At 38.2% G+C, this 25,691-nt stretch overlaps 2 protein-coding genes and 3 long non-coding RNA genes across 5 annotated transcripts; 3 read left to right on the top strand and 2 right to left on the bottom strand.

Annotated features, from left to right (window-relative positions):
• Window positions 1-1,729: 1,729 nt before the first annotated feature.
• LOC306819685 lies at window positions 1,730-10,581 on the top strand. The gene is made up of 3 exons (XR_013778595.1): window positions 1,730-2,210; window positions 3,131-3,919; window positions 10,377-10,581. It is a non-coding gene; the product is annotated as an uncharacterized lncRNA (long non-coding RNA).
• Window positions 3,817-4,875, bottom strand: LOC306819687. The gene is made up of 2 exons (XR_013778597.1): window positions 4,116-4,875; window positions 3,817-3,972 (listed from the first exon to the last, which is right to left on the bottom strand). It is a non-coding gene; the product is annotated as an uncharacterized lncRNA (long non-coding RNA).
• On the bottom strand, window positions 10,276-11,303 carry LOC306819686. The gene is made up of 2 exons (XR_013778596.1): window positions 10,575-11,303; window positions 10,276-10,431 (listed from the first exon to the last, which is right to left on the bottom strand). It is a non-coding gene; the product is annotated as an uncharacterized lncRNA (long non-coding RNA).
• A 9,325-nt stretch (window positions 11,304-20,628) lies between these two features.
• Window positions 20,629-22,571, top strand: lrata (lecithin retinol acyltransferase a). Its single transcript, XM_079338203.1, has 2 exons — window positions 20,629-21,325; window positions 22,022-22,571. Exons 1-2 carry the CDS (start codon window positions 20,786-20,788, stop codon window positions 22,172-22,174), a joined length of 693 nt encoding a protein of 230 aa, XP_079194329.1. The 5' UTR covers window positions 20,629-20,785; the 3' UTR covers window positions 22,175-22,571.
• Window positions 22,572-23,217: 646 nt separating this feature from the next.
• On the top strand, window positions 23,218-25,691 carry LOC306818144 (lecithin retinol acyltransferase-like; the record flags this gene model as incomplete). Its single annotated transcript, XM_079335519.1, has 2 exons — window positions 23,218-23,706; window positions 25,256-25,691. The coding sequence occupies 2 exons, from the start codon at window positions 23,218-23,220 to the stop codon at window positions 25,409-25,411; spliced, it is 645 nt and encodes a 214-aa protein (XP_079191645.1). The 3' UTR covers window positions 25,412-25,691.

Below are 25,691 nucleotides of genomic sequence, written 5' to 3'. Positions count from 1 at the left end.
TGAAGCTGTGGAAACAATGCAGCCTCAAAAGCCAGAGCAGCAGAAGTCCTGGTTTAAGCAAGCCAGGCACTTCCTGGGACTGAGAAAACCTGAGAGTTGGAAGAAAAAGAAAGAACCTTCTTCCCTCTCCCCCCGACAATAACTCCCCCCAACAATAACCCCCCCCAACCCTTTGTAGGTTTTTTCCTCCGGGACGCTCCGGTTTGCCTACCACATATCCAAAAACATTCATCATAGGCTGAGTTGGTTACTCTTCAGTCTTCATTAAAAAAAAAAAAAAACATAATTTCCCTTTAAATGAAGTTGTGTGTTGTGGTGTTTAAGTTGTTTGACAGAAAAGTTACAGAACCCTTTTGTTATATGTGTCTTGTGTTTACTGTGTTTACTATCTTTACGTTCTGCATTGTCTTTGTAGGTTTTAGCTTGTTTTTATATTTATCAGTATGTTTCTGTTTCTAGCACACAAAAAAAAACACAGGAAGCTTTCCAGAAAAATGCAGTGAGTTTCTATTGGCTGAAATATGTGATATTAACGTTTGAATCTATTTGATTCTGGGTGCCACCCTGTGTTTATATGGAAAGTAAACCTTCCTCTGTACATGTGTTGTGATTTGCAGCATGTTTAAGCCACTGCAGTAACAAATAATAGAAGTGGATTAGTGCAGCCCTCACTGATCAATAACCCTGTCACCCCATTCAATATTCTGCATACTTTCAATTGACAGAAAACAACCAGACTTCATCATATCATTCTATGTTCTGTTGCAAACAGCAAAAAAATGCCACAGAGACAAAAAAAAAGGACAAAAAGACAAAGCTGCTATAAAACTATTCACATTCATATTCCTTCAGTCAGTAATGTGAAACTTCCCCACATTAATACCCCCTCTTTTTTCTAAGCTGACTTTAGAACGATTGCAAAAAAATATGTTTAAAACATTTATATCCCACAGAGAGTGAACTATTTACTGTGTACTTATTAACTCGTACTTATAAGGCCACATTTGGAATCTGATCAATGCCTTTCAGCAAAATCTATCTGAAAATATTTGCTTTACTGTGAGTTTGTGTTGATTACATTAAACTCAGTGTTATTATTAAGAACGAATGTAAACAACACACATGGAAAAAAGAGTAGACTGTCCTTACAACAATAATGCTTTTTTGTTGCCTGTGATAGACGATAGTGAGTTTAAAACCATCATTTTACTTATGCCTGCTTATGAAATGAAGAAAAGGAATTGCTCTAGAAGCAGGTTTAATCAGCACACCTGGAAGCTGTGATCAGAGTATATCCTTAAAACTAACTAACAAATTATTTTCATAATATGTTGCTTCTCTTTTTTTTTTTTTTTTTTTTGCCATTTTGTCTCGATTCAGTCGTACAGAGGATAGAATAGGAAATAGGTTGGAGAGACGGGTGATGACATTACAGTTCTGACCGGGACCTGGGCCGCCTACCTGGAGGAATGCAACTTCTGTACATGGGGCACAACGTAAGCATTATGCGATACACAAAATGTGCTGTTTTATGAATGCCGTGTAGACCTCTTTGAATTCTATTCAAATTTTGCTGCACTTGCAAGTAAAGCCACTAGTGGAAGTGGAAACATCTTCTAAACCAAAAATAAAAACCTTAAAAATCTGAAAAATTTATTTCAGGCGTCTAAACCACTTCCTGGTTTTAGGACTCAAAACTCCACCAGTCTATTTACTGTAAAAATAACGGAGAGACAAGGTCCCCTGTGGAGTGAAGCTTTTATTTTTAGAGCTCCCCCTACTGACTGCCTGCAGCATAGGTCATAAACCCCGCCTCCTCAATGATAACAGACGGGACTTGGGTCAAACTGTTATGTTATAATACTCGTCACATAATGTTTTTTCCAAACCTAAACTCTGCTGTGATCATTAGATATTATCACCCTACATGGTGTTCAAGTGCTCATTTTTCTGTGAAGTTTGTTTTAAATAAGTTATTTGAGCTTAAAAAACGGGATTTTACGTCATACATGGCGTCGGCGATGATTGACAGCCGCGGATCTTGCGTAGCGCTCTTGGTAAATAACTAGTTACGTCGTGAAGGGAAGCCGACATCACGGAGCTTTTTTGTTCAGTTTTTTCGTCTTTTTTGAGCTGGTTAAAGCTGTTCTTTCGGCAGTAAACTAATGTCACGGACCTGTGGACTGTAAAGGATCTTTGACGTTTTTTCGGTAAGTAATAAAGTGTGATTTATGTGTCATTGCTTTAAGCATTAGCTAGCGAGCTAACATATTAGCAGTCTAAACTAGGTTACTTATCAGTCATGATTTATCTTTTTATTTTACTTTATAACGTGAGCAAACCTAATAACTGACATGCTCTGTTTCTTGATGTTGTTATTTAGTTTTTGTGAGTGGAATATTTCAAACCAATGCATTGTAATAAAAATCAGCTCATAGATAGCGGTTCATTGACTGTACAGTTATGTTTCAGTGAAAAAAATTGGTCTAGTAAGGTTTTTAAAAAACCTAAATACTATAAATCTGGCCTGTATTATTACTAATGTGTACATGTTTACAGTCTGTGTGAAGAGTGTGTTATACAGAAACAGGTCACCATGCAGGCTGATATTATAATACTGCATAATGAGGTAGAGTATTTCTCTAGATATCAGGATAAAACTAAAGTAAGCTCTGATTTAATATAACTTCTGTTTGATTTTAAAGACCAACAGAAACGTGAACACAAACATCAACAATCAGCGGTGGTGCAATATAATATCAACCGAGCATCATGCTGCTTAAACCTGCCAAATATTCAGCATGAGCTTACACACACATTACCAATTCAACAGTCACAAGTTGATCATATTGTACATTTAATGACACTCATTGAGAAATTGTGTCAAAACTTGACAAAACCTGACACAAACTATAAAAACAGGCTGCTGTTATGGTGGTTAGGAGACACACAGGCTCAATAAAAGGCATAAAGATCACGTTTCTCCCAAAATCATATATTAATGTTTTTTATTTTGCTTCTATAATCATTAATGTAGATTTTAATAGGTATTTACCTCTTTTCACCAACATTAAATTATACTGAGGATTTCCTTTTTCTCATGTTCTCTCTCTCTCTCTCCCTCCCCCAGCTCGTGCCTCACTCCAAAGCCCGCTGCTGCTGCTTTGTGGGAGCTTGGAAAGGACCTGACCACTGCTTCTCTTTCCAGGGCGTTTGGTCTGATCATACATGGCACTGGACAGCGGTCTGATGCGAAACAGTGGCCCGAGTGTCGCGCCTGAGCCACAGAGGACGCAGCTTGCACCTCTTGAGCAATGTTTGACAATTTATTCAAAACATCAACAGAAGAAATGAGATGCTGTTTAATACCGAGGTTTTTCTTATAAGCCACATTTTATTTTTATTTTTAGATTAATCTGCTATAACTTTAAAATACTGTGCATTCATTTGCCTCTTTCAAACCTGTTTAACCCACAACAACCTTAAATACTACCTCCATCTAAGTGAACAACCAAGTGAAAGAACACAGTAACTTAAAATACCACACTATGTTTTTAAGCACAATCTGTATTTTTTAAAGTAAGTTACAAGACTAGTATTACATTTCATATGTGATTGAATAAAATGTAAATGTAATTGCCTTCTCAGTCGTGTCTGTATCATACCACTCTACTCTCTTCATCTGCATGCTGTCTTTAATGCAGGTTAGTGTTAAAGTATTTTTAAAGCCATGTGTTGCCCGATTGTGACTTCTGTCATTGATCTAGAAGAACACAAGAAGTTATTTTTTTACAGCTTAAAAAAGGAGAGAAAAGGTTCAAATCAATGAATACGTTATTTTATTTATAACACATAGTCTGAACGGTGGTTCAGCTATAAAAGTGAGGAGGTTACTGGTTTGAATCCCCATCTGACAGGAGTCTCTGTGAGGAGTTTTCATGCTTTCTTCCTTCCACAGTCCAAAGGTGTTCACTGAGAGGAGAAAAAAGTAAGGGAGACCATCAGGTGAGCTGGCAGGGGTACAGCATGAAAGATGTATGAAACATTCAGCATTTTTTATAATTAACCTCATGTATCTCAATAACGTTTTAGACAACCCTGATTACTACACTTACCTCTAGTGTCTGTGTCAGCCATCTTTCTTCTTCCTTGTGTCTAAAATGAGGATGATAATCAATTTCAATGAGATACACAACATCTTAGACAAGGAAAAGAAACCGAGAAAAGGTCCATACAAACAGAAACCTTCATGAAACAGATTCATTTACCAGCTCCACAGTAATGCACAGAAACACATACTCTCACATAATTTACATAAATGTTCATGTAAATGTATATAGAACTGAAGTAACTAGTGATAGCAGATATGACTTTAGTACTATGTGCATCTTTTACCACTACTTTATATCATATAACATATTTTCACCAGCATATATTAGATCACTACACAACTTATGTTGCTAACTTAGCTTAAAATAGTTTATTTCGTTTTCTTTTCCAAAAATAAAGGGTTTACTAACCCACAGTTTAGATAGATAGATTCCGAGGGAAATTCAAGGCATCCAGTAGCAATATACAACACATGCAGGACATAAAGAAAAAAGGTTTAAATTCAATAATTACCGTAATATAAAACGCATGATTTTCTTAATTTTTAAATTAACTACGTTTAGATATTTGACTTGAAATATATGGTGGTTTTGTACTCACCTCTATGGTCGGTAGATGAATTTCCCTCTGTAAAGATTCTTAAGTTCTTGGCGTAGCTGGGCTGCGTAAGCAGCAGTCCGCTAAATGGGCGGGGCGTGTTGCCAGGGCTCCTCCCACTGGTCTCTACTGCGCAGTCTGGCTCCAAATGACGTCAGAATTCCAAGATCAAAGCGCCCATGAGGGCCATTCTAAGTGTCTTTGATGAGTCATCAGGTCTTTGAGACAACAGCTTTCCCGACAGTCAGTTGAATTTGACCCTTTCAACAAGCGGCAGCATTAAGAGAGATAACTCAACTATCACCTCAGATCAACATATCTGTTCATCAGAGACAATTTACAAACAACAGCAGCATTTATTTGTGACTTAAACAACCAGCCAAAGAAAATGCAGCGACCAACCCACCAAAGAAGGAACAACAACACCTTCAGACAGCAGGGCAATGGTCGAGACATGGAGCTCGAAAGACTTCATCAAGATGTGAGAAACCTCACGGATCTGCTGGAGAGAGAGAGGCAACACTGCTGTAAGGAGAGGAACGAAAAACTCCTGATCAGCCAAGAGTTGGAGGAGTAATGCAACATCTGGCAAAGCAGAAAGCCCTCAAGGAAATGTATATAAACCGGGGAAAAGACACCAGGAGAGAGCTGGAGAGGCTCGAAAAGTACAGCAAAGAAGAGACCGTCTCTGCATTTCAGATCGCCCAAAAAGTGAACGACACCACCAGGCAGAGGAAGAAGAAAGATCTTCATGTTGACTACGAGGAGCTCAAGGTGGCATACGTAGTTTGCAACGACAAGTTTACAAAAGAGCTCCAGAGTGAGAAAGAGAAAAATAAGGTCATTCAAGAAGAACTGGACAGCAGCAAAGTTTCATACCATGAGCTCAAGATCAGGTATGAAGCCGACATGCTCGCTACCAAGCAGTTGGTGGAGACACTTCAGTGCAAGAATGAGCAGCAAGGTCAGTCTCACGCAGAAAGAGTGTCCCGAGACCAGCAGGTGATATCGACCTTGAAAGCTGAACTGGATGTCCTCGGTCAGAAGGCGAGAGAGGAGATTGCTGTCCTGCAACAGGCTGCTTTTGAGACAGAGAAGATTAACTTTACTGAGCTTGAGGGCCTGAAAACTCAGCTCAGTGATCAGAAAGTCATCAAGGAGCAGTTTGAGGAGCTACAAGTGGCTTATAAAACCAGCCAGGACAAGCTTACTGCTGAGCTCCAGAAGGAAAAGGACAACAGCAAGCTTCTCCAAGAACAACTGGAGGAGTTTAGAGCGTCCAGCAAAGAGCACAACCCAAGATACCAAACTGATGTACTGGCTCTGACACCGCAGGCTGAGAGCTGTCAGAAAGAACCTGAGGCCGAAACACAGTCTCTGTATAACACTGTGGCAGACAATCAGCTTTCAATGGAGAATTTGAACGCAGAAAAGATGGAGGAAAAGATCAAGACCCTGCAGCAGATGAACACGGAGAGCATCCAGTGCGAAGAAGTGGAGGAGCAGAAAACCCAGATTCAGCTCCTGATCTCACAAAACAAGGAGCTCTCAAGTGAACTTGAGGCTCATCTGGAGGATCGCATGCTTCCAACAAAAAAGAGAGCAAGTTGTGAGGAGAAGCAAGGCGAACCTTCATGCATGGAAGAGACTCTCCCCCAAGTCACCGCAGAAGCTCCAGGAAATTCAGGACCTGTGGGACTTACAGAAACTGTAGGAACTTCAGGAGTGACAGAAACTGCAGAGGCTACTGAAGCTGTGGAAACAATGCAGCCTCAAAAGCCAGAGCAGCAGAAGTCCTGGTTTAAGCAAGCCAGGCACTTCCTGGGACTGAGAAAACCTGAGAGTTGGAAGAAAAAGAAAGAACCTTCTTCCCTCTCCCCCCGACAATAACTCCCCCCAACAATAACCCCCCCCAACCCTTTGTAGGTTTTTTCCTCCGGGACGCTCCGGTTTGCCTACCACATATCCAAAAACATTCATCATAGGCTGAGTTGGTTACTCTTCAGTCTTCATTAAAAAAAAAAAAAAACATAATTTCCCTTTAAATGAAGTTGTGTGTTGTGGTGTTTAAGTTGTTTGACAGAAAAGTTACAGAACCCTTTTGTTATATGTGTCTTGTGTTTACTGTGTTTACTATCTTTACGTTCTGCATTGTCTTTGTAGGTTTTAGCTTGTTTTTATATTTATCAGTATGTTTCTGTTTCTAGCACACAAAAAAAAACACAGGAAGCTTTCCAGAAAAATGCAGTGAGTTTCTATTGGCTGAAATATGTGATATTAACGTTTGAATCTATTTGATTCTGGGTGCCACCCTGTGTTTATATGGAAAGTAAACCTTCCTCTGTACATGTGTTGTGATTTGCAGCATGTTTAAGCCACTGCAGTAACAAATAATAGAAGTGGATTAGTGCAGCCCTCACTGATCAATAACCCTGTCACCCCATTCAATATTCTGCATACTTTCAATTGACAGAAAACAACCAGACTTCATCATATCATTCTATGTTCTGTTGCAAACAGCAAAAAAATGCCACAGAGACAAAAAAAAAGGACAAAAAGACAAAGCTGCTATAAAACTATTCACATTCATATTCCTTCAGTCAGTAATGTGAAACTTCCCCACATTAATACCCCCTCTTTTTTCTAAGCTGACTTTAGAACGATTGCAAAAAAATATGTTTAAAACATTTATATCCCACAGAGAGTGAACTATTTACTGTGTACTTATTAACTCGTACTTATAAGGCCACATTTGGAATCTGATCAATGCCTTTCAGCAAAATCTATCTGAAAATATTTGCTTTACTGTGAGTTTGTGTTGATTACATTAAACTCAGTGTTATTATTAAGAACGAATGTAAACAACACACATGGAAAAAAGAGTAGACTGTCCTTACAACAATAATGCTTTTTTGTTGCCTGTGATAGACGATAGTGAGTTTAAAACCATCATTTTACTTATGCCTGCTTATGAAATGAAGAAAAGGAATTGCTCTAGAAGCAGGTTTAATCAGCACACCTGGAAGCTGTGATCAGAGTATATCCTTAAAACTAACTAACAAATTATTTTCATAATATGTTGCTTCTCTTTTTTTTTTTTTTTTTTTTTCCATTTTGTCTCGATTCAGTCGTACAGAGGATAGAATAGGAAATAGGTTGGAGAGACGGGTGATGACATTACAGTTCTGACCGGGACCTGGGCCGCCTACCTGGAGGAATGCAACTTCTGTACATGGGGCACAACGTAAGCATTATGCGATACACAAAATGTGCTGTTTTATGAATGGCGTGTAGACCTCTTTGAATTCTATTCAAATTTTGCTGCACTTGCAAGTAAAGCCACTAGTGGAAGTGGAAACATCTTCTAAACCAAAAATAAAAACCTTAAAAATCTGAAAAATTTATTTCAGGCGTCTAAACCACTTCCTGGTTTTAGGACTCAAAACTACACCAGTCTATTTACTGTAAAAATAACGGAGAGACAAGGTCCCCTGTGGAGTGAAGCTTTTATTTTTAGAGCTCCCCCTACTGACTGCCTGCAGCATAGGTCATAAACCCCGCCTCCTCAATGATAACAGACGGGACTTGGGTCAAACTGTTATGTTAAAATACTCGTCACATAATGTTTTTTCCAAACCTAAACTCTGCTGTGATCATTAGATATTATCACCCTACATGGTGTTCAAGTGCTCATTTTTCTGTGAAGTTTGTTTTAAATAAGTTATTTGAGCTTAAAAAACGGGATTTTACGTCATACATGGCGTCGGCGATGATTGACAGCCGCGGATCTTGCGTAGCGCTCTTGGTAAATAACTAGTTACGTCGTGAAGGGAAGCCGACATCACGGAGCTTTTTTGTTCAGTTTTTTCGTCTTTTTTGAGCTGGTTAAAGCTGTTCTTTCTGCAGTAAACTAATGTCACGGACCTGTGGACTGTAAAGGATCTTTGACGTTTTTTCGGTAAGTAATAAAGTGTGATTTATGTGTCATTGCTTTAAGCATTAGCTAGCGAGCTAACATATTAGCAGTCTAAACTAGGTTACTTATCAGTCATGATTTATCTTTTTATTTTACTTTATAACGTGAGCAAACCTAATAACTGACATGCTCTGTTTCTTGATGTTGTTATTTAGTTTTTGTGAGTGGAATATTTCAAACCAATGCATTGTAATAAAAATCAGCTCATAGATAGCGGTTCATTGACTGTACAGTTATGTTTCAGTGAAAAAAATTGGTCTAGTAAGGTTTTTAAAAAACCTAAATACTATAAATCTGGCCTGTATTATTACTAATGTGTACATGTTTACAGTCTGTGTGAAGAGTGTGTTATACAGAAACAGGTCACCATGCAGGCTGATATTATAATACTGCATAATGAGGTAGAGTATTTCTCTAGATATCAGGATAAAACTAAAGTAAGCTCTGATTTAATATAACTTCTGTTTGATTTTAAAGACCAACAGAAACGTGAACACAAACATCAACAATCAGCGGTGGTGCAATATAATATCAACCGAGCATCATGCTGCTTAAACCTGCCAAATATTCAGCATGAGCTTACACACACATTACCAATTCAACAGTCACAAGTTGATCATATTGTACATTTAATGACACTCATTGAGAAATTGTGTCAAAACTTGACAAAACCTGACACAAACTATAAAAACAGGCTGCTGTTATGGTGGTTAGGAGACACACAGGCTCAATAAAAGGCATAAAGATCACGTTTCTCCCAAAATCATATATTAATGTTTTTTATTTTGCTTCTATAATCATTAATGTAGATTTTAATAGGTATTTACCTCTTTTCACCAACATTAAATTATACTGAGGATTTCCTTTTTCTCATGTTCTCTCTCTCTCTCTCTCCCTCCCTGCCTCCCCCAGCTCGTGCCTCACTCCAAAGCCCGCTGCTGCTGCTTTGTGGGAGCTTGGAAAGGACCTGACCACTGCTTCTCTTTCCAGGGCGTTTGGCCTGATCATACATGGCACTGGACAGCGGTCTGATGCGAAACAGTGGCCCGAGTGTCGCGCCTGAGCCACAGAGGACGCAGCTTGCACCTCTTGAGCAATGTTTGACAATTTATTCAAAACATCAACAGAAGAAATGAGATGCTGTTTAATACCGAGGTTTTTCTTATAAGCCACATTTTATTTTTAGATTAATCTGCTATAACTTCAAAATACTGTGCATTCATTTGCCTCTTTCAAACCTGTTTAACCCACAACAACCTTAAATACTACCTCCATCTAAGTGAACAACCAAGTGAAAGAACACAGTAACTTAAAATACCACACTATGTTTTTAAGCACAATCTGTATTTTTTAAAGTAAGTTACAAGACTAGTATTACATTTCATATGTGATTGAATAAAATGTAAATGTAATTGTCTTCTCAGTCGTGTCTGTATCATACCACTCTACTCTCTTCATCTGCATGCTGTCTTTAATGCAGGTTAGTGTTAAAGTATTTTTAAAGCCATGTGTTGCTCGATTGTGACTTCTGTCATTGATCTAGAAGAACACAAGAAGTTATTTTTTTACAGCTTAAAAAAGGAGAGAAAAGGTTCAAATCAATGAATACGTTATTTTATTTATAACACATAGTCTGAACGGTGGTTCAGCTATAAAAGTGAGGAGGTTACTGGTTTGAATCCCCATCTGACAGGAGTCTCTGTGAGGAGTTTTCATGCTTTCTTCCTTCCACAGTCCAAAGGTGTTCACTGAGAGGAGAAAAAAGTAAGGGAGACCATCAGGTGAGCTGGCAGGGGTACAGCATGAAAGATGTATGAAACATTCAGCATTTTTTATAATTAACCTCATGTATCTCAATAACGTTTTAGACAACCCTGATTACTACACTTACCTCTAGTGTCTGTGTCAGCCATCTTTCTTCTTCCTTGTGTCTAAAATGAGGATGATAATCAATTTCAATGAGATACACAACATCTTAGACAAGGAAAAGAAACAGAGAAAAGGTCCATACAAACAGAAACCTTCATGAAACAGATTCATTTACCAGCTCCACAGTAATGCACAGAAACACATACTCTCACATAATTTACATAAATGTTCATGTAAATGTATATAGAACTGAAGTAACTAGTGATAGCAGATATGACTTTAGTACTATGTGCATCTTTTACCACTACTTTATATCATATAACATATTTTCACCAGCATATATTAGATCACTACACAACTTATGTTGCTAACTTAGCTTAAAATAGTTTATTTCGGTTTTTTTTCCAAAAATAAAGGGTTTACTAACCCACAGTTTAGATAGATAGATTCCGAGGGAAATTCAAGGCATCCAGTAGCAATATACAACACATGCAGGACATAAAGAAAAAAGGTTTAAATTCAATAATTACCGTAATATAAAACGCATGATTTTCTTAATTTTTAAATTAACTACGTTTAGATATTTGACTTGAAATATATGGTGGTTTTGTACTCACCTCTATGGTCGGTAGATGAATTTCCCTCTGTAAAGATTCTTAAGTTCTTGGCGTAGTTGGGCTGCGTAAGCAGCAGTCCGCTAAATGGGCGGGGCGTGTTGCCAGGGCTCCTCCCACTGGTCTCTACTGCGCAGTCTGGCTCCAAATGACGTCAGAATTCCAAGATCAAAGCGCCCATGAGGGCCATTCTAAGTGTCTTTGATGAGTCATCAGGTCTTTGAGACAACAGCTTTCCCGACAGTCAGTTGAATTTGAACCTTTCAACAAGCGGCAGCATTAAGAGAGATAACTCAACTATCACCTCAGATCAACATATCTGTTCATCAGAGACAATTTACAAACAACAGCAGCATTTATTTGTGACTTAAACAACCAGCCAAAGAAAATGCAGCGACCAACCCACCAAAGAAGGAACAACAACACCTTCAGACAGCAGGGCAATGGTCGAGACATGGAGCTCGAAAGACTTCATCAAGATGTGAGAAACCTCACGGATCTGCTGGAGAGAGAGAGGCAACACTGCTGTAAGGAGAGGAACGAAAAACTCCTGATCAGCCAAGAGTTGGAGGAGACAAAGCAACATCTGGCAAAGCAGAAAGCCCTCAAGGAAATGTATATAAACCGGGGAAAAGACACCAGGAGAGAGCTGGAGAGGCTCGAAAAGTACAGCAAAGAAGAGACCGTCTCTGCATTTCAGATCGCCCAAAAAGTGAACGACACCACCAGGCAGAGGAAGAAGAAAGATCTTCATGTTGACTACGAGGAGCTCAAGGTGGCATACGTAGTTTGCAACGACAAGTTTACAAAAGAGCTCCAGAGTGAGAAAGAGAAAAATAAGGTCATTCAAGAAGAACTGGACAGCAGCAAAGTTTCATACCATGAGCTCAAGATCAGGTATGAAGCCGACATGCTCGCTACCAAGCAGTTGGTGGAGACACTTCAGTGCAAGAATGAGCAGCAAGGTCAGTCTCACGCAGAAAGAGTGTCCCGAGACCAGCAGGTGATATCGACCTTGAAAGCTGAACTGGATGTCCTCGGTCAGAAGGCGAGAGAGGAGATTGCTGTCCTGCAACAGGCTGCTTTTGAGACAGAGAAGATTAACTTTACTGAGCTTGAGGGCCTGAAAACTCAGCTCAGTGATCAGAAAGTCATCAAGGAGCAGTTTGAGGAGCTACAAGTGGCTTATAAAACCAGCCAGGACAAGTTTACTGCTGAGCTCCAGAAGGAAAAGGACAACAGCAAGCTTCTCCAAGAACAACTGGAGGAGTTTAGAGCGTCCAGCAAAGAGCACAACCCAAGATACCAAACTGATGTACTGGCTCTGACACCGCAGGCTGAGAGCTGTCAGAAAGAACCTGAGGCCGAAACACAGTCTCTGTATAACACTGTGGCAGACAATCAGCTTTCAATCGAGAATTTGAACGCAGAAAAGATGGAGGAAAAGATCAAGACCCTGCAGCAGATGAACACGGAGAGCATCCAGTGCGAAGAAGTGGAGGAGCAGAAAACCCAGATTCAGCTCCTGATCTCACAAAACAAGGAGCTCTCAAGTGAACTTGAGGCTCATCTGGAGGATCGCATGCTTCCAACAAAAAAGAGAGCAAGTTGTGAGGAGAAGCAAGGCGAACCTTCATGCATGGAAGAGACTCTCCCCCAAGTCACCGCAGAAGCTCCAGGAAATTCAGGACCTGTGGGACTTACAGAAACTGTAGGAACTTCAGGAGTGACAGAAACTGCAGAGGCTACTGAAGCTGTGGAAACAATGCAGCCTCAAAAGCCAGAGCAGCAGAAGTCCTGGTTTAAGCGAGCCAGGCACTTCCTGGGACTGAGAAAACCTGAGAGTTGGAAGAAAAAGAAAGAACCTTCTTCCCTCTCCCCCCGACAATAACACCCCCCCCCCCCCCCCCCCCCCCAACCCTTTGTAGGTTTTTTCCTCCGGGACGCTCCGGTTTGCCTACCACATATCCAAAAACATTCATCATAGGCTGAGTTGGTTACTCTTCAGTCTTCATTAAAAAAAAAAAAAAACATAATTTCCCTTTAAATGAAGTTGTGTGTTGTGGTGTTTAAGTTGTTTGACAGAAAAGTTACAGAACGCTTTTGTTATATGTGTCTTGTGTTTACTGTCTTTACTATCTTTACGTTCTGCATTGTCTTTGTAGGTTTTAGCTTGTTTTTATATTTATCAGTATGTTTCTAGTTTATAGCACACACAAAAAAACACAGGAAGCTTTCCAGAAAAATGCAGTGAGTTTCTATTGGCTGAAATATGTGATATTAACGTTTGAATCTATTTGATTCTGGGTGCCACCCTGTGTTTATATGGAAAGTAAACCTTCCTCTGTACATGTGTTATGATTTGCAGCATGTTTAAGCCACTGCAGTAACAAATAATAGAAGTGGATTAGTGCAGCCCTCACTGATCAATAACCCTGTCACCCCATTCAATATTCTGCATACTTTCAATTGACAGAAAACAACCAGACTCCATCATACCATTCTATGTTCTGTTGCAAACAGCAAAAAAAATGCCACAGAGACAAAAAAAGGACAAAAAGACAAAGCTGCTATAAAACTATTCACATTCATATTCCTTCAGTCAGTAATGTGAAACTTCCCCACATTAATACCCCCTCTTTTTTCTAAGCTGACTTTAGAACGATTGCAAAAAATATGTTTAAAACATTTATATCTATCTATAACTATTTGCTGTGTACTTATTAACTCGTACTTATAAGGCCACATTTGGAATCTGATCAATGCCTTTCAGCAAAATCTAATCTGAAAATATTTGCTTTACTGTGAGTTTGAGTTGATTACATTAAACTCAGTGTTATTAAAAATGAATGTAAACAACACACATGGAAAAAAGAGTAGACTGTCCTTACAACAATAATGCTTTTTTGTTGCCTGTGATAGACGATAGTGAGTTTAAAACCATCATTTTACTTATGCCTGCTTATGAAATGAAGAAAAGGAATTGCTCTAGAAGCAGGTTTAATCAGCACACCTGGAAGCTGTGATCAGAGTATATCCTTAAAACTAACTAACAAATTATTTTCATAATATGTTGCTTCTCTTTTTTTTTTTTTTTTTTTGTGCCATTTTGTCTCGATTCAGTCGTACAGAGGATAGAATAGGAAATAGGTTGGAGAGACGGGTGATGACATTACAGTTCTGACCGGGACCTGGGCCGCCTACCTGGAGGAATGCAACTTCTGTACATGGGGCACAACGTAAGCATTATGCGATATACAAAATGTGCTGTTTTATGAATGGCGTCTAGACCTCCTTGAATTCTATTCAAACTTTGCTGCATTTGCAAGTAAAGCCACTATTGGAAGTGGAAACATCTTCTAAACCAAAAATAAAAACCTTAAAAATCACTCAGCACACTCTAAAATAGAAGATTTGATTTGCATTCAGGACATATCTTTAATAATTCTGTTGACATACATCATACAAAAGAATGTAAAGAAAACTCATTTGACCTGAACGATAAGACCATTCTTTCAACAAAGTATTAAATTATTATTGGTATATTTTGCCATTGATAAAAAAAAATGCTGAGCTCTGTGTTAATGGGTCTCTGTTACTATTTATTTCCTTTATTAGTACTTAGATGACAAATTGCAAACTAAATATCCTAACTTCTGTATAATTATTTAAGGAAAATGTACAATTAATGTACACAGAAAGAAAAGCATATTAATCATATGCTTAGTCCAGTCAGCTGAAAATCAGCTTTAGTGTGTTTTTCTGACCGGCACATGGCACGATTTCACAGGCTTAATTTATAAGAAGCACATGTGCAGCTGAGCTAGCTTGAAAACTCCTGCACATGACAAACAACAACTAAAGTGTGTATCCAGTGTGGACAGCTTAAACAGACTCATATTTGACATCAACACACCATATCATACAATAATACTCTAAACAAATAATTCAAACATCAAAAATATGTCAAATTTTTGGGTGACATAAAAGTAAGGACAGAATCTAATTCTCAAGATGTGTAGAGACTGTGGAATAATAGACAACCTTGTGGTTGTATTTGCTGAAAGGGATTTTCAAGGAATTTTCATAGTTCCTCTTTAGTAGAGGAACAGTTCACTCAGTCATCTGAAATAATCTCATCAGGAATATCTTCATGTAGGGTGAATGAGTGACTACAGGAAAAGTATATTTTTTTAAAGCTCCTGTGTGGAGTTTTTGTCTGGTCATGAAACCAAATGGAATTAATATTGATGTCTGTTTTTGAGCTGCATATACATCTCTGTAGTTATTTTAATTTCTGCAATAGCTATTGGGGGTAGGCGTCAGACGGAGTGACTAACCCCAAAGCATCATGCTTTTTTTTACAAGTTCCATGGCAAAGTCTCTGGATGAGTGATGCATTTCACTGTTATAAGACAGTGGGTAGATTAAAAAAATGATTGTGAGTGACAAGTTAACAGATAAAAGGTACCGCTTTGTCCACAAGGGGCACCAAAATCAACATAAACTGAACACCAATCAGGAGCTTGAGGACAAATATTAATGTTAACAATAGACATGAAGGTATAGATATACAGTAAAGAAAGGAGTGAATGTTACCTCACCATTTACTCTATACTGAATGTGTGACTCTATCTTTGTAATTAAAAACAATAAGACCATTTAATGTCCAAAAGTCTAAGGGTTTATTAAGGTTTCCAGGTCTATTTTTGGACATCTAAATCTGGGTTGATTGGGACACAGACGAACATTTCCAGCATTGCTGTGCAGCCCTGTGGTTTTATTTGCAGTTGCTGTGCAGAATAAAACAATCACCTCTTATCTAAGTGATGTTTAGCCTCCCACAGGATTCATGGATATTGACCTTGTTAGAGACACAGTTGATGGAGACACACTTCTTCTGTCGTAATAGAAAGGCTTGTTTTTTCTTTTGTTTGTTTTAAGCAAGAAGGCAACATTCTTGAACGGTGACACGTATTTGTCACCGTTCTAAGGTTTGAACATTAGTTGTAATTCTTTCACCTCAGATTAATTTTTTGTATTTTATACCATTGCTGGTTGTACGAGAGTCCTATTTTGAATATGTGGAGGATCTCTTGTTTTTCCCCTGTCTCTTTTAAATCGTTGAGCCCTTTATGGATTGATAATGCTGGTTTTCACAAGTGTTTTAAGAACGGTATATTTTGAATTATAATTGTGGTTATGTTGATATTGCCAATAATTTTTTTTTTCTGTTCTTTTTATTTTTTGATTGATGAATTGATTATTTGAGTAGGCTACATTTTGCTGTCAGTTACATTATGTTCCAGATCACTTTACAAGGTCCGATCACTCCATTATATTTATGCTGTTTTATCCAGTGTATGTTCTACCAGGTGCTCCAGGCAAACACACCTCTTTTTATTACATCTAGACAAACATTGCAGATACGTCTTACAAAAATAAGCAGGATAAGGCTTCATATGTGGGCCCCATAGTGACATTAGATAATAAATCTCACATTAAACCACCTCTGTGTGACCTGGTTTTACTATGTGGAAAGAAACAGACCTACGATGGATATAGAGCCTCACTGACCGGAGAATGACCTGCCAGGCCCATGAACCTAAACAGTTCTGAACTTTTGCTGAACTGGCCTCTTTACGTCCAAACACCAGATGGAAAGTATCTCTTTCTCCCCCTAAGAGCCATGAACACGCTCTCTGGAAGCTGTGTCAAGGATGTTAAGATGAGTTTTGGACTGTTGTTGCTCGTCTATGGATACTGGCTCTCGCCGAAAGCCTTGCTTTGTTTAAACGTTAGTGGGATGCAAAGTAACAACAAACTTTTCTTTATTTCCAAATGTTTGGCCTGTCAGTCAAAGTGTTCTAATATGATGCTGAATTTTACTGAAAACTGGGAAAACGTGTCTATAATCAACTTAAGCTTCAAACCAACAAACAAAGTCAGCATAGTTCATAGGTGACCTGACCAGGAATTAAATTTAAAGACCCTTGTTAAGGTCATTCATTGGCCACAACTGTAAGTATGGAGCCATTTGACCATGGTGTAAATCTCCCTGGACAGGGGCCAAAGGTTTGTTATAATGCTTCCTCAGGGTTCAACCAGTGGTCGCAGACTGTAAGTCGATTCAGCTGAACGTAAAAAAAACATGCAGTAAGGTTGTTCCAACATACAATTACTGAACATGTAATTAATAAGCATCTATAAGGAAAGATATTTCACATGATTAGACATTTTCAGTGACAGAGTTGTTACGAAGCTGCCTACTTGACCTTCATGGTTCCTTTAAATATTAGCTCTGTCATATAGATTTATTGCACCCTGCTCTGCATGTTACCTTGTTTAATCTGCAAACATTCCACTTCGATGAGGGTTCATTTGGAACTGCAGCTGGGCTTTAATAGCACAAGTGGGACACATTTTTCTTTCTATAGCAGCACATGCAGGAGAGGGCATCTATCGTGAGCCCGTTTTCTCATTATGCATTTGTCATGAAGAAAAAATAATGGTTACAAACTAACCTGGCCATTAAATGTTGATAAAACAACAACAAAAAAGATATGAGGTCCAATAAAATGCTTGATTTTTCATTTCTCACATTAATCGCTGATCTGTAGTGATTAGTGACCACATTTCTTCAGTTTTTCCCTTCTCGATTCCTGCAGTGGCACTGCAGAGTTATATCTGACCAATCTCACATGCTTCACTCTAAGTATGAGCTACTAGCAGATAAAGCAAACTAAATGTTTTTAAAAACTCCTTTGTTTCCACCTTAATCTAAATATGAAACATTTCTTTATTATCTTGGTTAAATGTTTTAGTATAGCTGCACTGTCGTTCAAAAGGTACAATAAGGTGCATTGATCATATCCTATTGTATCCTACTCTATCCCATCCTATATCACATCGCACGGCATGGTATTGTATCTTAGTACTTACCTACCCTTTGACCCCTTCAGTCTGTTTTTAATGAAGCAGCTTAATCCTAAATTATGATTGCTGTCTTTAATTATGACTCTACAGTGGCCAGTGAGGCTCAAATGGACTTTAATGTTTATTTTAACCATTTATATGACATCTTATTGCTTTCCTTTACATTTCTGAGAAACAAAATCCTTCCATGGCAGTACCGTAAATCCTTTTTAGTAATGAAATTGAAATTTGTCAGCTCTAGTATATCATTAAAGGAGACTGCTCTCTTCATACATGGCCATACGATGAGACATTCATTCCCCTCCCATAGATTAGCTGATCAACTTTGTAGCTGATCAACATAAAGACAGTTTTTATTTTCAGGGGAAGATTCGTTTTCTTTGTTTGTACATGTCATTTTGTTTTTCTGTTTTTGTAGGAACAATACATTCAGTATTTCTGTTCTAATATCAACATTAAGCCCTCTGTGCTGATGCAGTATTGATTGCTTTTTATGCTGTGTTATTTTTGTATTCAGCCCTACTTTTAGTTGGCAGATGGATGTAGTTACAACAGTTTTATTAGTTGTTGCAGGTTAAAAGTTGAAGATTTGAGCTGGGTACCCATAAATCACCCGCACTTCCTCTATAATATGGCATGCTTGCCTTGTGGGTCAAACCATTTTTCTCATAGTCTGACAAAGCAGCAGCCAGTTATCATTCATTCCTTTTGCAGGTTTTAACTGAATCTAGGTCAGCAAATGTACTCTAACGAATGACATCAGATCAAATAGGCTCAAGTATTTCTCAGGGTATTTTATGGGTAAAAAGGAGTTGAAGTCGACAGGATTAAGGTAATTAGGTCAAAGGAATGTTTCATCTCATCATATGGTTCTTCTAGCCAGCACAGCCCTTTTCTTCCCTGGCAACTGATCCTGGGTTGATGACGGGGCAGAACAGATTAGCCAACAAAGTCCATCACACACACTCATTGTCTCTGGTTTAATCAGTTTAAAAGTCTTATTAGAAGTTTATTTTGAAAAGTGGTTTTTATTTACTGGTATGTCAGTTCATTCATGTACAGTAACATTTGCAATGTGGCATTTTTGGAACAGGATATTGTTGAATATTGATAAGAGAGTTAGATAAAATTGATTTTTTTGCTTATAGATTATAAATATTAGCATATATTTTCATTTGAAATTATTTCAGATCAATTTAGAAATTTGAACATTTGAAGGGAGGGTTAATCAGCTTACCAACCTAATGAGAAGTTACACTGAAATCCCAAAAAGGGTAGTGAAAAGCTGGAAAATTCCCAACCATCAGTTCAGCACATTGGTGGTTCACCACATGGCAAATTTGGAAATTTTCAGGAGCCCTGCAAGTGCCCAGGGCCCTGCAGGCCAATGGGAGTCTTCTCCTAAGTTTTATTATTATAGATGTATATTTGTATGTAAAGTATTTTTGCTGTTAAAACATTGGATCAACTATTATTAGCCTTATTGCTTTCATGGTTTCTCAGTGCAGGGAATTGAGACAGTTATTGAGAGAGACAGAGAGAGATCGAGGAGAGAGCTGCAAGCCGAAAAACAGTTCTACAAGCTAACTGAAACTACAAACTAATGTCTATAAATAAAGAAAGGAAGAGACAATAAATCATAATATAAGGAAGTTCCACATATTGTTGACTGTTTTACCTGTTAAGATTGGGCAAGGACCGTGAATGGCAACAGGAACTCGGTATAATATTTGCGTTCAGTTGGAGAAGTTTGTGTCCAGGGCCTGTGGTCATGAAAATCTTTCCATGGTTCAGCAAATTTATAAAATGCATAAATGAGACCAAATGTTCTTATCATTTAAGGGCACAAATATGTTGAGTCCATTTTTAATTTAAGTACACAGTTTATTCAACACTTTAGCAGGCTTTAAAAAAAAAAACCCATTTGCATTCATTGACCTCCTGATCACTCTTTGTCAGCCCTGCTTTTGGTCTTTACCTCAACTTCTGATAGTAAATACAGAGCTGATACATCTGGGTGATTTGAATATTAATAACATTGTTCATAATGCAGGTTTTATTTTGTTGTTGAAAAAAATATAAATTAGGAGCCTACAGCTTAAGTATAGCTTAAACCTGATTCTGTGGTAGGATTTGTGAAAAAGATAGCCTCTTTTTCATGTATATTTTCAATTTTAATTGGAAGAAAAAAACTAAGCACTTCCAGTTATGTGTTATTACGATAATATACTTTTTACTAAGACTTTTAGATCAGGATAGAGTTGGTGAAATGGAACAAAACACATACATTTCACAAACAAGAACAAACTTTGGATGCTCATAAACCTAAAGTGTAATTCACTTGCTTAATAAAGGAATAATCATGTCGTAATATTTTCATCCCACTCTAATGCACTTTTAAATCCACATAAAACGCCTCCTTAAAAACTCTCCTCTATGCTGCATTTCGTGGGAACGTAATGACCTTGTTTAGCCGATCCTCTGGCAGGAGAAAAATACAGGAGAAAAAAAACCAAGATGCTGAGGAGGCCAATGAGGGAGAAAACACACGTGCACAAAGTGACTCGTGTCCAATCGTGTCCGGGATTTCCTTGAAGCTTATTTCTCCTCCTCGTGCCAGTGGGGATAAAAAGGCTGACTTCACTCTGACACGTTCAAATACTTCCAGTACAATCTTTCCACGATGCTGCAGCTGTTGACATTCCTGGTGCAGAGAATCTCCCTTTTCTCCAAATTCAATTTGTTTGAGTCCAGCTGGTCTAACGCTGAGGATGAGGACCGACCGAGGCACGCACATCGCTGCCCCCCACACACAATCCGGAGAGGGGATCTTCTCGAGGTCCCTAGAACTCTCTTCACCCACTACGGCATTTATTTAGGTGATAATAAAGTCGCTCACCTGATCCCTGACATTCTGCCTCTGCTCACAAGCGACCAGAAACTCATCAGCTCCGTTATCACGAACAAGAGACTCATCCTCGGCTGCTTGTATAGGTGTGCCACGGTGCGCGTGGACACATTAGAGGACTTTGCGTACGGTTCTAATATACTGGTGAACCATATGGATAAGATGATGAAGAATCAAGCGCTTCCCAATGAAGATGTGGCCAATAGGGCTGAAAAACTCATTGGAGGAATCCAGTACAGTCTGCTGTGGAATAACTGTGAACACTTCGTGACTCATTGTAGATACGGATCTGCAGCCAGCCGCCAAACAGAGAAGGTACAGTCCATGTCCATGTTAATTTGTGTGTATTATGTCTACTGCTATAGGCCATACTGTATTTGGTGAAATTATTGTATGCTATAGATTTATAGACATGTAAATTATGTCCATTCCATAGTTTTAGATTGTAATGCAGCATATCAGTTACCAATAACAGAAAAAAGATGACGTGGTCAGATCAGTTTAACCTTAGTCGAATTAAATTGTCTTGAGGGACGTTTGGTTTGTCCTGGTCCCATTTCGTCCCCTGTTTGTCTGTATGTCCACATCACCTACAGGATTTCCGTCAGTGAACAAACAACTTTTCAAAGAAAGTGTAAGGTATACGAAAAATTGCATTTAAAAAATAGATTCTGACACAGAAATGCAAACAAGACATGCAGGCTCTCAATAATGCAGGAGATTACTCTATTCATGATTTTCAGCATGGTAATCCTCAAATTGATCTACACATAAGATTTTCCTGGTTTGAAGTTTGGTGTCAAATTGCAACCCTGGCATTACCAAATTGTTATTTGACTTCCCGTCACAGGTGAACTGTGGTTAAACTTGATCACTAAAATATCCTGTAACTGTGCATATGTTAGTGGCTCAAGAGTTGTGATTTAAACAGATACTTTCCATGTGACATAAACAATGTTCTGCTTTAAGTTAGAAATACTAAATGAACTAACTATACTTTTTTCTTTGTAGTTCTTTGAGTGCCTGAAATCCATCATCAGGGACCAGCGCAGTGTGATTGTCACAAGCCTACTTGGGTTCATCTCTATTGTCTCTTTTGGCATGGCACCGGCAACCACATTACCCACAATCCTTATCCCCTTTACTCTATGGATGGCTGGATGAATTGCTTCTGTTCAATGAGCCTTCTGTCAAAGTGAGCTGAACTTTTTCCACTGACTGGAAACCTGGATGGTTTGGGCTTGTCATGTGATGCCTTTATGAGTCTGTCTGAACCTATACTTTGATTTTATTGTGTAGGAGATGTATGATATGTTTTGTTGATTCATGCTTTAATAGTTTCCTACGTGCCTTTTTTCCTGTCATACAAGAGCTGGAGACTTCATTAATTCTTTTATATAGGAATGCTGTTTGAGATATGTTTGGCTAACATTTGACTCACTACAAAAGCTAACATGCAATCTAAACAAAATGTTCATGTGTACATAGTTTGTATTTTATAGGCTTGTCTTTAATATAATGTTGTAAATATGGCAAATGTTGAATAAACAATTTATTTTTACTTTTTGACCTTCATTATTTTGTCTTTCTCTACATTTTAAACCACATGCAGGGAAAGAAGTTGGCCTGAATATGTGTCATATAATGTTTCATGATATCATTTTTTATTGGGAGACTTAAGATTTTGAATAAAAATGCAGTTAAGAAAAATCAAAACAAAGCAATTTCAGTAAAATTCTGGGTGTTTCATTTTGATTCACCCACAGCCTTTAAATTTGAAATATATTGTACTTTGAGGGATTTAGCCAATATGTTATTATGCTTGATGGTGTCTATAAATGAGATATCTGCATCTTTTGGGATGTCCAAAAAAGTGCTGAATAACAATGAATTGAATGTAAAGATTAGGAATAAAGGAAATAGCAAAGAACATTTATTTGGGCACAATTGCTCAATACGTGTGACCTTTTAAACACCTATTGAACATGTTAGTCTTCTTAATGAGACGCCTGGCCTTAATACAACAGAAACAACAGCTGAGTTTGAGAAATCTGAACACACGTCAAAGTGCTTAGAGAAAGCTCCTTTGTTCATGTCAAAATCTTACTGCGACATTGGCTAACATGTAATCCTACTAACTGATCTGTTCCCTCCCAACTTCAGCTCATATAAAATGAGTGTGAGGCTCTTTCCAGCACATAGCCATCATGTTTCTGTACCAGCTTATCAACTTTTTCTTCGTCTCTTCAAAAAAGGAGGAAGAGAAGTCACAATATGACCTGTCTTTGTACAAACGTGGTGATCTATTGGAGGTTCCCAGGACGCTATTCACACACTTTGGCATTTACTTGGGTGACAACCGCGTTGCCCACCTCATACCGGACATCCTGCCTGTGATTTCCAAGGATAAATCTGCAATCTCCACTGTTGTGACAAATAACCGCCTGCTGATTGGGGTCATTGCCAAGATTGCTAGCGTAAGAGTGGACTCGGTTTCTGATTTCGGATTTGGCTCTGAGATATTGGTCAACCAAATGGACAAGGTGTGCAGCCAGCCTCCTCTGGATGGGGACGAAGTGGCCAGACGGGCAGAAAAACTCATGGGCTCCGTCACCTATAGCTTGTTGTGGTATAACTGTGAACATTTCGTCATGTACTGCAGATATGGCATGGCCATCAGCTACCAGACTTACCAGGTACAGTATTTTGTTGTTGTTAAAATATTAAAGGTTTACAGTTTTCATCCATATCACTATAAAAAAAATCTGTTATTCCTTCCTAATTTATCTGACAGAGGTAAAATACATAGTCCTTATCCTGTGTAAAATAATATTTCTCAGTTTATTCAAAATTATAGCATCAACTTTTAATGGTCTGATGTAAATTGGTTTCACGTAATAACTGCATTATGGTGGTTATACTTATCAGACCAATATTAATAATGCCTCTTAATGAGCTACAAAAGCAAAGACAATAGAATAGAAGATTCAGTATTTCTTCTCTATTTATTCGAGATGCCAGTAAACTCTGCCAAAGAGTAGGTGGGGTAGGCGTTTGGCATTTGTGTACATTTTCTACAACAAAGCTTCTAGAGTGGCTTTAAACTCTGTGTTTTAAGACAGCACAATGACGTTTATTTTTGTCAAAAAACATTGCTTTAACAAGTAAAAAACAAAAACAGAAAAGAGATTTGTTCGACTGTTTTTTCCACAGGGGGCGCCAAATGCCCCCTGTGGCTGCATAGATAGTTACTCACAGGAGCTTTAAGGAGCTTTAATAAATGAAATTATTAAAAGTTTGGAGTGCTTCCAAAATTGTTTGCTTTCTAAAGAATGTAGTTGTTTGTTAATTGACTCATAAAAGAGCTCAAAGTAGGCTAAATTTGAACTTAAGTATCACTGTTGGAAGAGTCAAATGGGGCTGACCACTTAAACATGGAACTGCCCTCATAATTAAGAGTGTAAACTGTGTTCTGGAAATACAGCAAGGATCGCCTTGTTTAAACTAAATTAAGCTTCATATGAGCGAGGCCATAGTACTGTATATTCCTTATCACTTATGTTGAGAGGCTTCAGGAAATGTTCCCTTCACATAAAGCTGAGACAACAATCATTGCCATTATAACTCTAAAAAAACGGCAAGTGTTGTTCTTGGGCAGATGTGAAAATGCAAATTTTCAGCATTTTTGGCTATGTAGGCTATACCTTTATGTAAGGTTGCACAGCCCGTTGATTATAACAATCCATCACAAGATTGTTATTTTGAGCTGTGATTTAGAGACTTATTTCAAAATCTTGAGTCCACAGCAATGTTTAATTCCTTAATTCTTCACACATGTTTCTATTTTTGCATCCTTGGGATTATGATGTGATTTTAGAATAGTTTGAGTTTCACAACACGTGAAGCGATTGCATGACCATCAGTCATTAACCAGGATAAAGTCATAAACAGATTATTAGACACATTTAGTGAAGCTAATCTGAGTTTATTTGTGTCAGTTTGTTATTACCTCACATTGATTGACCAGTTTGTCTCTTATGAGGCTAGAAGAGCACAGAATTGTTTGCTTTAGTCCACTGGATTGAAAAATGAACTTCTTTTCTCAGTTCTGTGGCTCCCTCTAGTGTTACTTCATGCCAAAATTATGTTATTCTGTATTTTACGTTTCTCTTGGTAAGAGAACTCTACACTGCTTATTCATGCTTTACTTTGTTTCAAGTCTAATTCTCTCCTTCTTTCTTGCAGTTCTGCACAGCAGTACGGAAAATTGTCTGCAGCAGGATGAGCTCTTATTTCACTGCACTGTGCGGTGTCGGAGTCATGCTGTATGTGGGCTGTGTGACACCACTGACACTTTTACTAACTGTGCTCATCTCATTCACTATCTGGATGGCAGCCTAAAGGCCTCCACCAAGAACGACTCATTCAGCACACTGGTGGAAGCTAAAATGAGTTCCATATGATGAGTTTACTTTGTATGTTCTTTGGGTAATTTTAGATCTTTTTTTATAAAACTATGTAAATGTGTCATCTTATATTGATAATTCTTTACAGTCATGCTTTTCTGAAGAGCTTCTTCTTTTTTTTAATCTACTTTATTGCTTATCGTTTATGTTCACTACTTTGGTTTGACACATTTACAAATCACTGGTACCTAGAAGTGGAGATAACGAGAGATATT

The sequence above is a fragment of the Symphodus melops genome (genome assembly GCF_947650265.1).
Source record: "Symphodus melops genome assembly, chromosome: 2".
Taxonomy (NCBI): domain Eukaryota; kingdom Metazoa; phylum Chordata; class Actinopteri; order Labriformes; family Labridae; genus Symphodus; species Symphodus melops.
This window is presented reverse-complemented; position numbering and strand designations above follow the sequence as displayed.